Source organism: Cajanus cajan, chromosome 3, assembly GCF_000230855.2.
Source record: "Cajanus cajan strain Asha chromosome 3, NIPB_CcT2T_4, whole genome shotgun sequence".
NCBI classification, from domain to species: domain Eukaryota; kingdom Viridiplantae; phylum Streptophyta; class Magnoliopsida; order Fabales; family Fabaceae; genus Cajanus; species Cajanus cajan.
In genome coordinates, this window is record NC_138519.1 from 18,808,591 (window position 1) to 18,823,738 (window position 15,148).

Sequence of the window (15,148 nt, forward strand, 5' to 3'; positions counted from 1 at the left end):
TATTGCCTCTTTCTTGCAACCAAATTACTTTGGTTCCCACGTATCTTTACCCCTAAGATACCAGTTTGGACCACCTCATCTTAGATATAATAAGTAGAAGAAAAAAGTCTTGTCACCCTCCAAAACTTCAATTTCTTGATTGGTGACAAGTCCTTCCATCAAGTGTTGGAATTATCCCAACACTTTAATTTTTTCTATCTTTCCCACCACAGCATACTTTTCTGCAACAACTTTGTAAGATCACAATCCCTTTGCTTATATTGCAATCTTTCATGCTGAAACATCCGTATCAACAGCTCCTCTCAATTTGAAGATCTTTCTCCTAAGGGGACCACAGAAATGTGAACATCAACAATACATGGTTGCTGAATGTCATATCATCTAAGCTATTCAAAAGTCAATGGTCCAAGTTCAATTGAACAAACCCCCACCTCAACTACCACCACACAGCTACTAGTTTTGCACGAACAAGACAATAATTACACATTGCCCATGAGCATAAACATCATTCTTATTCTTTGGTTCTAAATTAATTACTAGGTTGGAAGGTTGATACAGCAGGCTCGGTAAGTTTAGAAAAAGGGTTATTTTTTTCCTACACCCATCATTTTTTTGTCCTACATCCGTCATTTGTATAAATTAGTTAAATTATCAGTGTTCTGAAAAGACATTGTTACGGAATGAGTGTTCTGAAACCGTTTAACTTTTCCAAAATGGGTGTTCCGGAATGGTATTCTAGATCAACATTGTTCAGGAATGAGTATTCCAGATTGAGTGTTCCAGAAGGTGGTGGAGATAAGGGTAATTTAAGAAATTTATACAACTAACAGGTGCAGGGGAAAAAAGGACGGGTGTAGGAAGGAAATCCCTAAGAGAAAATGCAAGGTCCACACAATATTTAAAGAATCAGGCCCATATTTGGTAAAACTTATCTTTGAAAAAGATAACCTTTTTTTAATTTCCAAATCTATCTTAGAGCTAATAAAGATAAATTATTATTTCTTCAAAATAAGTTAAACCAAACATGCACTAAATGTGTAACAATTGCTCCATTTGTAGGATAGAATGTGGCAGTCATAGTAATGTATGAACTTGGGAAAATAATTCAAAAAAGTACTAATTTATACACAATTACAGTAACAGACTAGAAAAACTGGCTAACCTAAATGCCTCATGAAAGACTCTTCCAGAAAACAGTCCCATTTTCTGCCAGTTGATACTGCCACAAGGTTTCTCACTATATAGTTAGCACAAGGCGTCTTACTTTGGCTTGTCATTTAAGGTTACAAGTGATTTGAGCACTCCAGGACTTATCTTGTCTGAAAGAACACCTGCCTCTGATATTAGGTAAGATTTTTCCTTCACAACGCTCTGTAGTCTCTTTGCCTCAAAGTCAAGCTGTGTTTGATCTGTAAATAATTACATGGTCAGTAAAAAGAAGATAGCAACCACTTGAAATTAGAAATCAGTTTTTCAATAAAAAAAGACTTCACTCATAGCATAGCAGTCATAGCTATACTTCAAACTTCGGACTATCACAATAAAAGTTGCAGCAATGAAGATACTCGGTCTAATCAGAACTTCTAAACTATAAAATTGGTGCTTAATAATGATCATGCTTAAACATTTACTTATTCTGTGTTTCAGGATGAAAAATAAATTAATATAAAAATCATATGAAAGTTCCTAAATCAAAAATTCAGATTTAATTCTAGACAAAAGAATCCCTCTTTGAAGTGGCATTAAAAAGCCTCAACAGTGCAGATGACAAACCCACATTTAGGTAAAATTACATTCATTTCAGTGTTGCAGGGTTTGCAATCCCATGAAGAAATTGCCTACCACAGTCAGGTTCAATCAATAAAGAGTATGACAGGAAATTTAAATATCTTAAAAGGATTTACAAAAAATAAAAAGAGAGAGGCACAGTAAAAACTCCAGTTAGACATAATTGCATTGTATCTACACATTTCTCACATTAAATAGAAAAGTTGTTGATAATCCAGACTCCAAACTAATGCATATAACCTAACTTCTCATTTCATCCACTATAATAAGAACACATAAGGAGGGGGAAAAGATTTATCTCACAAGTATTCCTGAATTGCAGAAGCAAAGATGGTAAAATTGCATTGATAAGGGGTTATTACCAAACATTACTACTGCAGAATGCCCCCACAAAGACAGAAGTAATAAGCAATATCAAAGCAAGCAATATATCCCAGCACATAAAATGGAACTAAAGAAGGACCTGTTTCCAATATAGTATGAGCAGCATGAAATGGAATTCTGGCAAACAGATCAGTTCCTGGAAACATCATCCACGTCTGCTCAGAAGAGTCATGGTTGCCACAGGTGTTGCAAACCTCTTGCACCAATGGTCTTGAGCTGGTCCCCACAACTCCCTTCATTATTGATTCAAAAGGTGATGGAACACTAGTTTTTGTTGTTCGAGCCCTTTTCCTTAATGCAGTAAGTGCTTCTCTGTTCCCATTTCTCAATTTATCATTCTCAACCAGCTGTATTTTTTCAAAAAAGGACAATTGTATAGCCACTGAATTTCATTGAAAAGCTATTAAAGAGATCCAGTAGAAGAAAAAAAAAACTTTATTAAAATAATAAACAATAGATTTCTTGATTGATACTATGGTATTGAATTGATTGTTGTTGAGGACATAACATACTAGTAAGGAAATTACTTTGGATTAAGTAATTAGTTAATTTGTGAGAAATTGTGCATCCAAAATGAGTGTCGTCATTTGGCACATTGGTTGAATCATTGTAACTTTTGGCATGATGTTGATTAAGTTCTGGCTCGATATACAGTTATGAATCCTAGATAGCACACAGAGCAGCAGATCCCAAAAAGGGTATGTTGAATTAGTGGATAGTAGGATCAAACAATGTTATGTGACCTTTAAACTCTCCTTGATTGCTTTGCCTATAGTTTTATCAGTCTCCCTCTGCTTAGCTGGGTTACCCTCCATTTAGTCTGCTCTACTTCCAGGAGGGTTCTACAGATCTTTTCCACACATACATACATACACAAACCACTTATATGTCTCTTCACAAGGATTTTAAAATTCTAAAAAATTTTAAAATTAAAAAGTATCATTTTCTTTTAAAATGTACAAACGACCGGGTTATCAATTTGGGTTTCCTTTTTAAACAAGCTAAAATTTTATTAAGCTTTCAACTTGGAGGGATAAAGACAAAGTCAAAGTTTAGTTGCAACAAAAGTACTAGCAGGTCATGTAATTTAGTACATATGATTCAAGGTGAAGGGCATGAGAGTCTTGAGCTCGTGAGCCATTCTAAGTAATTTGCTTAGTCCCTCCCCTCCACATCCCCAGCTCTCTCACCCTAAAAATCTTGTCTTGCAATAATCTGGTAACAGCCAACACATTAGTTTTGTGACACATTAAAATGACTTGTGAATGGATTTAACATAGTCATGAGGCTTAGTGGTTACGTTCATATTTTAAAATGTTGAAAAAATGTTGGTATTTTTTATAGTAGAACTTGATGTTTTCATAGGGTTTAGGTTTAGTTCATTTAGAATCAAGTGTATAAACTTAAATTGTATGATTAATAGGAAAAGTGCAAATGAACATGGGTTTGGTCCTGACTTATGTGCAACTTAGTCCCTGAACTTTAAAAAGATGTATTTCAATTTCAACCCTCAAGGTTTTCAATGTGGGTAGAACAACCCCTCTGTTAATTTTCACATAAAATTTGACAGATTTAGTCACATGAATAGCATGTGACTAATTTGTTTCCAAAATTACCCATAGAAAGAAAAAAAAAAAATTGGCACCCTGAAGTTTCAATCATGTGTGACTTAGCACTAGCAGAAATACACCTTTTTAAAGTTACATATGATTCAGATTAAGTTTCACATATCTTGTCCTCAATGTAGCAATACAAGCTAGATTTAACTCTTTTTCAATGGATTTTTAATTACTTAGTTTCTTTCTAAAAAAATTTAAAAGCATTAATCACCTTTAATTTGAAAATTTTGAATTACCTGGTGTCGGGCTAAAAGAAGATGCTCAGCTTCCACTTCCAGTTCTGTTAACTTTTTCTGGAACTGTTTCATGGACTCATCCATGTTTGAAGAAAAAAAAAAGCACTCCTGGAAAGTTGCAACGAAAATATTATTTAGAGAAATTTGTGCAAAATATGGCCACAAACAACAAGCATTCAGTTGAATCCAACTGGAAAAATAAAGATATTCGTATAGATTTGAACTAAGAAATGCAACTGCAAAGCAAATATACAGATGAAGGAATATCCATATATGTTTCTCCATCCAAACAGCCGCTTATCTCAGCAGTAATGTACTTGCTTACACATTGCACAGAAATCCCTATGACGGTCAACATAAACATCAACATCTCCATAGAATGTGAGTTCAAAATTCAAATGAAAACATCACCTTCTGGAAGATAGCTCCCTTCAACAGAGCGATGCCTTCCTATTCACCCCTCGGTTGCAGCTGCAGCAATGTCAATGCACAAGGGATTCAGCTGGGGTAATAGAGCTCAACTAAAAGAGTTTGGTTCTCTGAATCAAGAACCCAGTTCACAAGTTTTCTTGGCAAACTTCTGAAAATCACAATTCACAACTATATCTAGAAGCATAAAAAAAAGATTTTTTTTTTCTTTTTTTAAAACAATGAACAAGTACATGGGTAGAATAATTATCCCAAATATAACTAACCATGAAATATTCCTAAAAACCTTCAAACTGATCGAGCCAGTAGAATCACTATTGACACGGCAAAGCTGCTAATAACATATTACATTAATACTAACATTCTATGTCATATTAGAATATAACTTAACTCTATGAAACTCAATGGGTTCTAAAATTAAAATTATTCCCACAAATTTAATCATAACAAGAATCATTTGTTCATAATCATTTAAAGGATTATGGAACCAAAAACTTATGTAAGAATACATATGTGTGCGTACCAGGAATTGACGGGCACGGGGAGAATCGCCTGCGGGAGCGTGCGTCGGATGAAACGGTGAGGACGAGGCTAAAACGCACCAGCGTCTCACACGGACCAAAGTGTCAAGTGTTGATTGTGAAACACTTCTTGAGGGAGTTAGGTCTTGTACTCCTCCTAATCTCATTTTCTTCGTTTTTTTTTTTTTTTTTTTTATGTGTTTATTTACCTGAAAATAAAATTAAAGTTTAAAAAACATCTATTAATAAATAATATAATGGGAAGAAATCCTACACAAATTATTTTCTTCCAACACTCTCAATTTCCTTCCTTTCAAAATTTCTTCCAACAAAACAATACAAAAAGTACTATATTATATTATTTTTATTAATATATCAAAATAAAAAAATAAATATCAAAACTTTAATTATAGTTTTAATATTAGCATAAAATTGTTGTAAGAAAATTAACATAAAATATTATTATAATACTTAATATATTTTATAAATTTAGTGTATTTACTAGTTCCAATTATATTATATATTAATTAAATACATAAAATTAATCTATACTAAATATAAAATGTGTATTATATATATATAAAGGGGACAACTTCTACAACATTTTTCCTCTAAAATTTTTCACTAATAAATTTTCATATACAATTTTTTTAATTAAAATTAAAATTATATTAATTATATCATATAATAACAATAATTTAAAAAAAAGTAATAAAAATATAAAACATTAATTACATTAATTTTAAATTATTGTAGTTTTGATGTAAAAATAATTATAAAATTCACACAAAAATCTACTTATTTAAAATTGACGTAATATTAAAAAAATAATAGCACATTAATAAAATTAGAATTAAAAACTTTTCAAAAGAAATTTATAAATTTAATTACATTTATGTAAAAAAAGTTATGGTATATATTTTTTTTTTACTTACATTATATGAGTATATTTTGATATTTCTTTTATATATATATATATATATATATTATATACATTTAAGCATTTTTTTATATTAATGTAAAAGATAATTATATTATTATTTAAACAAAATAAAAAATATATTTAATAATAAATTATTGTCAAAATAAATATAAAATTGTAAAAAAAAATTTCATGTAAGACACAGATGAACTAATTAGTATTTTATAAAATAAGTTATGCTTAATTTTGGGCTTTATAATGTTTTATTTTACTTTTTATGCTTTAAAAAATTGATATTATTATTATTGTCAGGTCATATTCGTTAATTATTTTTGTATTTAATAAGTTTGGCAGTTATGACATGTGAGATTCAAAAATTTATTCAAGGAGGGACTGGAAATAATCAGCGATGATGAATGATTCTCTTGCACTTGCTTTTCGTGTGGACATTGTTATGGTATATGATGGCCTTGCTATAGAGGCATAATGTTACATGAGACTACATGTCTTGATATATGAACCAACAAAAAATTGTTCAAAATTCGATTTGTTAATTAATTATTAAATTTGATTTATGAACTAATAAATTAAATTTATGTTTGATAAATAAATGAGTTGAATTGTGTATAATTTAATTTATTAGTTCATAAATTAATTTAATATGTAAATATATAATTTATATAATTAACTTTTTTATTTTGTTTCAACTTGTTAAAATTTGAAATAATTTATAATAAAAGAAATGAATTCTTTAGAATTTCATTGTTATGGATTTTTTATTATTTTATGTAAGATATAGTAGTTTATATTTATACAAATCTTGGTTGTAATTATACTTCTTTGAATTCATTTTTGTATCTTTACAAAGCTAATAAAATAAGTTATGTTTGTCTTTTAAAAAATTTAAAAATCAATTTATCTAAAATATATTATTAAATTAAAATTTTTAAATGTATAAAATTAAAAAAAAAAAAAGAATTATGATTCATGAAATTTGAGTTAACAAATTGAATTCAACTGTTAACGAGCTTGAATTAAATCAAATTTAAACTAAAAAATGTTTATGTTAAATTCAAGTCAAATTACAAGTTATGTTAAATATTATTGAGTTGAGTTGAATTAAATTCAAGTCAGCTCAATATATTTTCACTCCTACACAAAATTTGTTAAAAAATAATGTTAAATTCTTCAATTTAAAATTATGTTCTATGTATAAAAGAGTAATGAAGTAGATTGTGTCCCTAGATAAATTATTAACTTGACCACATCAAAAAGACCATAAACCTCATTAAAATAAATTGAAAAAAGATTATAAAGTTATAAGTTATTTTCATAAATTTAAATAAGTTTCATATTCGATGGAAAATACTATTTTAAAAATGAATAAAAAAATAACTAATAAAAAAACTTCTAAATTATCCTTAACTTGAACATAAGTATTTTAAAAATAATTTCATGTTTTTTTTTTGGATTTAATAAAAGAACAACAATATATTTACCACATAATATAAAATAAATATATATTTAATTTGGTTTTGATACATCATTAGTATTAAGTGATTAGAAATCATTTTGTTCAGCAAATGTCAAACCTTTTTATGCAAGTAAAGAAACACCTATGATGCACTCTATTGATTTTTTTTTTTGTATGTAATCAAGTTCAAATTTATAAGTATGCTTATCCATATAAATTTATGTGACATGATACATATGATTCATTAGATTACTCACTTAAACTGTTCTGTCACAAATTTCAGTTTACCATTTCAAACATACAGAATATCACATGGCAAAAAGAGACATTTTTGTTATTATTATTATTTTTACAGCACATGACAAAAGGAGACTTTTTCCTTCCTTTTTTGATGACACATTCCTCTAACTGTTTCAGTATTAATTTAGTCACGGGTTTATTTCCATCCTAAATTACCGTTATTCTTAACTCCCCCTTGTTTTTTTTCTCTTCACCACCTTTATTTATATCTTGTTCTTTCACTTTTCTCTTCTATATACATAACTTTCTTTTCTTTCTGCCACATATAAACCTCCATTATCTCTATATTCTTCCTAGAAATCACAGTGATAATGGTGGCTACAGACCCAGTTAGAGTTCTGGTCACTGGTGCTGCTGGTAATCTTATTTTCAATACACCATACTAATTTTAAAGTTTATTCTCATGCACCGTTGTCGTAGTAAATTGTAAACATTTTTATCAGACCAATCAATTAAAAATTATTTTGAGAATATAAAATGATATTGTCTGTGCTTTTGAATTAATTTCATAATTTTATTACTTGAATTCATTGTAGATTTGCCATCTGAGAAAAATATGAGGTATAAATATTCTAATTTTGATAAACGTTCTTTTCTTTATTGCTAAGGTGATGATGATTCTCTTGCACTTGCTTTTCTTGTGCACTTTGTTATGGTATATAATTGCCTTGCTGTAGAGGCATGTTACATGAGCATAGATTCTTCAATTTTAAAATTATGTTACATGTATAAAAGGATAATGTAGATCATGTCCCTTGGATATTAACTGAAACTGATCATGGAATTGGAAATGTTAGCTTGGCAGATGATTAAGGACTATACAGTTCTTAAAAAAGTTAGTCTTGTTTTGTTATGTTTTGTTTTGTTTTGGAAGATCGTTAGATACATGTTTGGTCTCCTCAAAGAAGAGAAGGAACCAATCACGGTATTGGTCACTGGTGCTGCAGGCATGGCTAATATATTCTTCCTCCCATTTTTCAAATTTCCTCTAATCTTTCTTGTATTTGCATATCTTAACAAGGTTTTAAATTTTGGTCAGGGTCACTATTTTTCCAGGTTCTTTGATACAGTGACAAATTGTGACCCGAAACACCCTAAAACCTTAATGTTGTGGCCAAAAGCATGATTGTAGACCATTTATTTAAACGTTGAACTCTATGTATCAAATAATCATAAATGTGTGTACGTGTGTATGAATTACAAGACAGGGTTTTAAGAAACGGTCTAATTGACAGATTAAATTAAGATTATTGGGGTTGTACACAACCACAATTGTTGTCCAATTGTCTACAACTTCTCACAACAGCAATTTAAAATCTTAGATTGAGTTCTTAGTTGACATTGGCTAGCCTTGTGAAATGATCTTCAAGCTATATTACACCTCTAACATGTTTGTGGTCCATATAAATAAAATTAATAAAATGTGCAGTGTCAAAAACTTAAAGATATTTTGTGAATCTCTATGTCAATTCCAACTTCACATCATGCATTGTTTTCTTTTTGGTCTTATTCTACTATTGAGATGTGTGAGACTTTATGGTCACAAGAAGAATAATTGGAAATTTAGGATGGTAAAGTTTGCTTGCAGCATTACTTTTTTAACTTCATTGGAAGCACCTCTTGATTTTGATTTGGTTCAAACAACAGGGCAAATTGGTTATGCACTTGTTCCAATGATTGCAAGAGGGGCAATGCTGGGCCCAAATCAGCCTGTGATTTTGCACATGCTTGACATTGAACCAGCAGCAGAGGCCTTAAAAGGGGTGAAGATGGAACTCATTGATGCTGCTTTTCCACTTCTTAAAGGCATGTTTTCAAAATTGATAATGTTTACCTAAGTATAATTGTTACATCATGAATTTTTTTCTCTTCTTTTTGGGATATCATAATGCTAATTGTTTGTGCATATAAATGCAACAGGTGTTGTTGCTACTACTGATGTTGCTGAAGCTTGCAAGGATGTGAACATTGCTGTGATGGTGGGTGGATTCCCAAGGAAGGAAGGAATGGAAAGAAAAGATGTGATGAGTAAAAATGTGTCAATTTACAAGGCTCAAGCCTCAGCACTTGAGAAACATGCTGCAGCAGATTGTAAGGTTAGAAAACTACTTTGTCTGACTCTTTTAAGTTATTGAAACATGCAAGTTATCGTTTGATGAGAGCTTATTCAGTAAGTGCTGAATGAAACTGTATTTGATTCTGCATGTCTTTCTACTATAGAGCCTACTTTTATTGGCCTCAATAGCCTTCAAAATGGTAACAATAATTACAAGAATAAAACAATTATAGAATATAGGTATTGTCAAGAATGTTATCTAATTAGAATTGAAGTTTCATCTTAATAATATGTATTTATATTTAATGCAGATATCGATAATATACACTTATGTTGTTATGCATATTATTGAGGTGATGAAACTTCTAGATAAAGCAATAACAAATTTGGATAAAACTTTGACTCTAATTAGAAAACAATACCTATAATTCTATATCTAAGTTTTGTCTTAATTACAATTATAGCAACACATAACACAAATTCCACAATTACAATCTAATTATTTTCTTGTTTTCTCCTCCTTCATAGTTTCTTATCTAATGTCTTGTTCACTACAGAGATTAGGAGGGGGATTTACATTAAAAAATGAATCTCAAATGTTAATATTGGATATTGCAATTTAAGTATTGCTTTATCTAGGATTTGATGTCACAGTAGGGTGATGTCTTTTGTTTGTGTTCTCAGTATTTTTAAATAAATGATGAGATGGACATCCTCTTCTGATGTAATTGTTATTGTTACTGGTTCTTTTCTTATAGCAATATCAATTAGTTTGACACTTGAACACTTCTGGTTTCTTGGTAGTACTTGTGACATTATAGAATGAATGAGATAGATTCCTCTATAACCTAATTGCTCTTGTTAATGTAGGTACTAGTGGTTGCCAATCCAGCAAACACCAATGCTCTCATTTTGAAAGAATTTGCTCCTTCAATCCCTGAGAAAAATATCACCTGCCTTACAAGACTTGATCACAATAGAGCATTAGGCCAAATCTCTGAGAAGCTAAATGTTAATGTCAGTGATGTGAAAAATGTCATCATTTGGGGGAATCACTCCTCAACCCAATATCCAGATGTCAACCATGCAACTGCCACCACCAGCAGTGGAGAGAAGCCAGTCAGAGAATTAGTTAATGATGATAACTGGTACCTCTCTCTCAAACTATCTCAATCTCATATCTTTAGGCTTTGAACTTTATTGTGTTTACTTGTGCTATTTTGTCTTGCCAATGGTATAGAAGAACAAATAAAGGATTAAAGATGTTTTTACTTCTCGAATGTTTATATCAATTTTCACTTTTAATCTTTCAAATTTTTTTTATTAGTTTTAATCTTTCAATTTTAGTCAAATTTTACTCTTAAGAACTTTTTCTTACTATAACACTTTTGGTCCCTAGTGTCAAGATTTTTGTTTTCACGGGCAAACATTTTAGAAAATAAAATCAAATAAAAATTTTCCAAATACTAATAATAAAAATTAAAAAGAATTTTAAATATAAAAGACATATTTAACCCATAAATAAATTAGTTAAATATAGTCATTGCACTATGTCATTAGTATGTTTGAACCCACAAGGTGATTCTTGGCTCGATTCCTATGAAAAACATCTATTAGACAGAGAGTTTACTCATGTTGCTCTAACGGTGAATTTCCCTTTCTATAGTTTTTTTATATACTAAAAACAAATTTCTTTTTATGTTAATTTGTAATAAATTGCTAAACTTCCTAATTTTTTAGGTATGGAATGAGAGAAAATTTTTTGTACGTATATAATACTTATTTCATTAGCATAAAGAACAATGTGCATGTGTATAAAGATATATTAAGTAATATCCAAATATTTTAACACTCAATAGTTTTTTATTTACTTTTATCAACAAATGTTAATAGTTAATTGTTATATTAGTGGAGAGATTCAACCACACTCCCTTCTTTTCATTCCATTCCATTCTTACGTCCCTCCCCCTAATCCACCAATTTTCATAGAGAGTCAATTTTAAACAGTCAACTATTCAAAATCCATGTTTGTTAAAGACTTTTAAAGTATCACACACTTCCTATACGTGACAATTTCTTACACGATTAGTTTACAAATTACTTACTCATTGTAAGCATAAGCAAGCAATTTGCTTTCATTAAGAAACTGATTTTCTTTATGATTTGTGACAGGCTAAACACTGAGTTCATCACCACTGTTCAGCAGCGTGGGGCTGCCATCATTAAAGCCAGGAAGCTCTCTAGTGCATTATCTGCAGCAAGTTCTGCATGTGATCACATACATGATTGGGTTGTAGGTACTCCTAAGGTTGGTTCTTTTTTTTAAACCTACATAGAATTTTACCCTTTGCAAATTTTTCCTTACTTATAATACTTTGTTACTGCAACTTTATATTTGTTTACCTATTGTTGTATTTGCATCAACTTCAGGGAACATGGGTATCAATGGGAGTGTATTCTGATGGATCTTATGGTGTCCCAAGTGGCCTCATTTACTCTTTCCCTGTTACATGTGAGAAAGGAGACTGGAGTATTGTTCAAGGTACATTATTTTTCCTTATAAACTAAGTAGGATTTAAATTTCTTTTTGTTCTTTCAAGCCTTTGGATTCAATGAAGTGTTAATTATGTCAATCTAAGCACAGAAGATTTATGTGATGATCAATTGTTTCTAAGAGGAATATGATAGTCACACTCTTTAATACTTTTTTTTATTGGCTAAAATTTATTGATAATTACAAATTTTGTGGGTCTGATATCTTATTTATCGAGTCTCTCTATTGACAATAGGACACACTACAAATTGTTAGTTTTAACCAATTGTAGAAAAAATATTAGCAAAAATGTGTTAAAACGAGTGTTGATAGTGCTTCTTTTGTTTCTAAACTTCCAAGATACATGATTTTGAATCTCGACGAAAAAAGTATATGACAAAAGAAAATACAGGCAATGACTCAACTCAATGTTATGGGTGTGCAAAATTCTGAATTGATCCAAATTAAAAAATTCAATCCATTTTGATGAAATAATCGAATTAATCTATTTTGTAAAACAATTTCAATTACTTAATCTATTTTTACAAACAATTCTGGTCGGTTCAATTTGAATTTTTTGAAAAAGCTTATAACTGTAACACACCAATCTAATTTTAAAAAACATCCGATTCATTTTTTAAAAAATAAATAAATCCACATTATAAAAAATGGTTCGATGAAGCAATTTATAAAATAGATAAATTTCAATTTAAACTTTTTAAAATATCAGATCCATAAATAATCCTACTCAATGTGATATTTTATTTGATAATGTTTTCCATGCTTTTGGCAGGGCTCAAGATCGATGAATTCTCACAGGACAAGATGGACAAAACAGCCGCAGAGCTCGTTGAGGAGAAAGAATTGGCCAAGTCATGCCTTAATTGAGCACCCATGTTTTCTTGGAATCACTACTCAATAATTGTGGCTCTTGAAAATAAAATAAGGGAGACTTTCCTCAACTCAGAAAAAGCAAAAGAAAGTTTCACTCTCTGTCTGAAATTGTGATCACTTCAGTTTATTTTTATTGTATGTTTGTAAGAACTTTAGCCCTTCAGGCAAAAGACATTGTGTTAGTTTATATGCTATATACTAAAATATATGAATTCTAGTTCCATTCCTTATTAATAAATTACATCTATTATTTAGTATATCTTATATGAATTTTGCACAAAAACAAAAGTGTTACACACGTCTTACCTATTTTCTTGCACAAGTATTTTCTTGAATCCTGATAGTTTCTTTATATTTTAATCATGTATGTAATGAAAATATAATTGCATCAAGATTTAAAACAATGGACAGTGGAGTTTGAAAGTTGAAAGTAAAACTTACTTAATACATATCATGAGATTATTGATATCTTAGGGGGTGTATTGGATTAGGATTTTAAAGAACTTTTTTAGTTGAAAAAAGTTTTATGAATTTTAAAAGGTTTTGTAGGATTTTCATAACTTTTAAAATTTTGTAGAATTCTGCAAGACTTTCAATAAGGATTTTAATGGATTTTGCAAGATTTTTAAATTAAAATTTTAATGGATTATGCGGGACTTTGTGAACTTTACAAATACAAAAAGAGTTCAAGATTTTTTTCATACATTCAAATTTTAAAAAAGTCAAAGAGAAAAATAATAAAAAAAAATAACAATGTTTGGATAAATAATAATAATAATTCTCCATAATATCATGTTCTTCTAAATAGCATTACTCATATATTCATAGTTATACTAGTCCTTCAAGTATTAGTATCTTTTCACTCTTGCTCCTAAGTTTAATAGGCTCAAAATTATGATTTTCATTAACCGTTGAAGATGAAGGTTCGTCCACCACTCCAATTAGAAATTCATTAGAATGATATTCTTTACGAAGAAAGTTATGTAGTGTTGCACATGCTAAAAATTATTCTAAACAATATTTTAAATTTTTTTTATAATTTTTGATTAAAATATTTTATTTATAAATTTATAAATGATTAAAAAAGTAGTGAGACAGCTACCCTACTCTCTTATAACTAAATATGTCCCTTCATTTTATATTGGTATTTGAGTGAAAGTTTGTCTTTCATACACTTTTATTCATTTAAAATATCTTAGAAATTTACAAACATCAATTAGGAGAAAAAAATATATGAAATTTGTTACAGGTACAAAATATTTTTTTTTAATTTTTTAATTGCTTTCAATTATTCACTTATGAAAAAATATTTTTAATATTAAATTTTAAGACACTGCAATGTCTTATGATAATTTTGTTTTTTAAAATATAAAAAATCCTAATTTTACAATATAAAAATAAAAATAAAATAAAATTTATAGTAAAAAAGAAATAAAATAATTGTTGAGTCATAAAAGGGAAAGGATAATAGGAACAAATTCAAGAAAGGGAGAGAGATCACAGTTTTGTGCTTAGAGGGTTCTTCCATCAACTAAGATTCATTCTTATCTCATTCTACTCATAGAAACTCTAACTCAAATTCATCTTATATATATATTGTTCTAATAAATCTAAATTGATTACAAGGTCTTGAAGATTTATAGTTGATTATAGAGATCATGATATCAATTTTAACTTTCACCTTTCCCTTTTCTTGACGCGTGTTATAAAAAAATTATTACTTAAAAGTTGAAATTTTAAGCGTTTTCTATGTTATATAACTGAGAAACAATCTGAACTAATTAATAGAGAAAAATAGAACAAGTCAATTTGTGACATCCCGAATCTTCTACATAGTTAATTATTATTATTTTATATTTATGGAGCTTATTTCATTAAGGGGATTTTATAGAACATTTTAGAGATTTTTAAAAATTTAAATATTTATAAAAAATTAATTTTTATATGAAAATTTATTTTATTTTATTTTATTTTATTTTATTATTATTTTTT

General features: G+C 29.1%; 2 protein-coding genes across 3 annotated transcripts; one reads left to right on the forward strand and one right to left on the reverse strand.

Moving 5' to 3' along the window:
* Window positions 1-1,030: 1,030 nt before the first annotated feature.
* Window positions 1,031-5,137, reverse strand: LOC109788861 (P53/DNA damage-regulated protein). The gene is made up of 5 exons (XM_020347699.3): window positions 4,980-5,137; window positions 4,439-4,498; window positions 4,028-4,135; window positions 2,252-2,519; window positions 1,031-1,409 (listed from the first exon to the last, which is right to left on the reverse strand). Exons 3-5 carry the CDS (start codon window positions 4,109-4,111, stop codon window positions 1,261-1,263), a joined length of 501 nt encoding a protein of 166 aa, XP_020203288.1. The 5' UTR covers window positions 4,112-4,135; window positions 4,439-4,498; window positions 4,980-5,137; the 3' UTR covers window positions 1,031-1,260.
* Window positions 5,138-7,880: 2,743 nt separating this feature from the next.
* LOC109788860 (malate dehydrogenase, cytoplasmic) lies at window positions 7,881-13,420 on the forward strand. Of its 2 annotated transcripts, none has more exons than XM_020347698.3 (7): window positions 7,881-8,030; window positions 9,321-9,479; window positions 9,594-9,769; window positions 10,600-10,877; window positions 11,902-12,037; window positions 12,160-12,271; window positions 13,056-13,420. In XM_020347698.3, the coding sequence occupies exons 1-7, from the start codon at window positions 7,985-7,987 to the stop codon at window positions 13,148-13,150; spliced, it is 1,002 nt and encodes a 333-aa protein (XP_020203287.2). In that variant the 5' UTR covers window positions 7,881-7,984; the 3' UTR covers window positions 13,151-13,420. The 2 variants fall into 2 exon arrangements, with proteins under 2 accessions (XP_020203287.2, XP_082926756.1); XM_083070630.1 differs by lacking the exon at window positions 7,881-8,030 and adding an exon at window positions 8,437-8,620.
* The last annotated feature ends 1,728 nt before the right edge of the window (window positions 13,421-15,148 follow it).

What these genes read in the sequence shown, in the direction of transcription:
- LOC109788861 (XM_020347699.3), bottom strand. Translation starts at nt 4,111, where the DNA reads ATGGATGAGTCCATGAAACAGTTCCAGAAAAAGTTAACAGAACTGGAA. An exon ending in TTCTTTTAGCCCGACACCAG is followed by an intron (nt 2,520 to 4,027) that starts GTAATTCAAAAT and finishes GAAAAAATACAG; the next exon opens with CTGGTTGAGAATGATAAATT. An exon ending in TCATACTATATTGGAAACAG is followed by an intron (nt 1,410 to 2,251) that starts GTCCTTCTTTAG and finishes AATTATTTACAG; the next exon opens with ATCAAACACAGCTTGACTTT.
- LOC109788860 (XM_083070630.1), top strand. Translation starts at nt 8,452, where the DNA reads ATGGAATTGGAAATGTTAGCTTGGCAGATGATTAAGGACTATACAGTT. An exon ending in ATGCTGCAGCAGATTGTAAG is followed by an intron (nt 9,770 to 10,599) that starts GTTAGAAAACTA and finishes TTGTTAATGTAG; the next exon opens with GTACTAGTGGTTGCCAATCC. An exon ending in AGACTGGAGTATTGTTCAAG is followed by an intron (nt 12,272 to 13,055) that starts GTACATTATTTT and finishes TGCTTTTGGCAG; the next exon opens with GGCTCAAGATCGATGAATTC.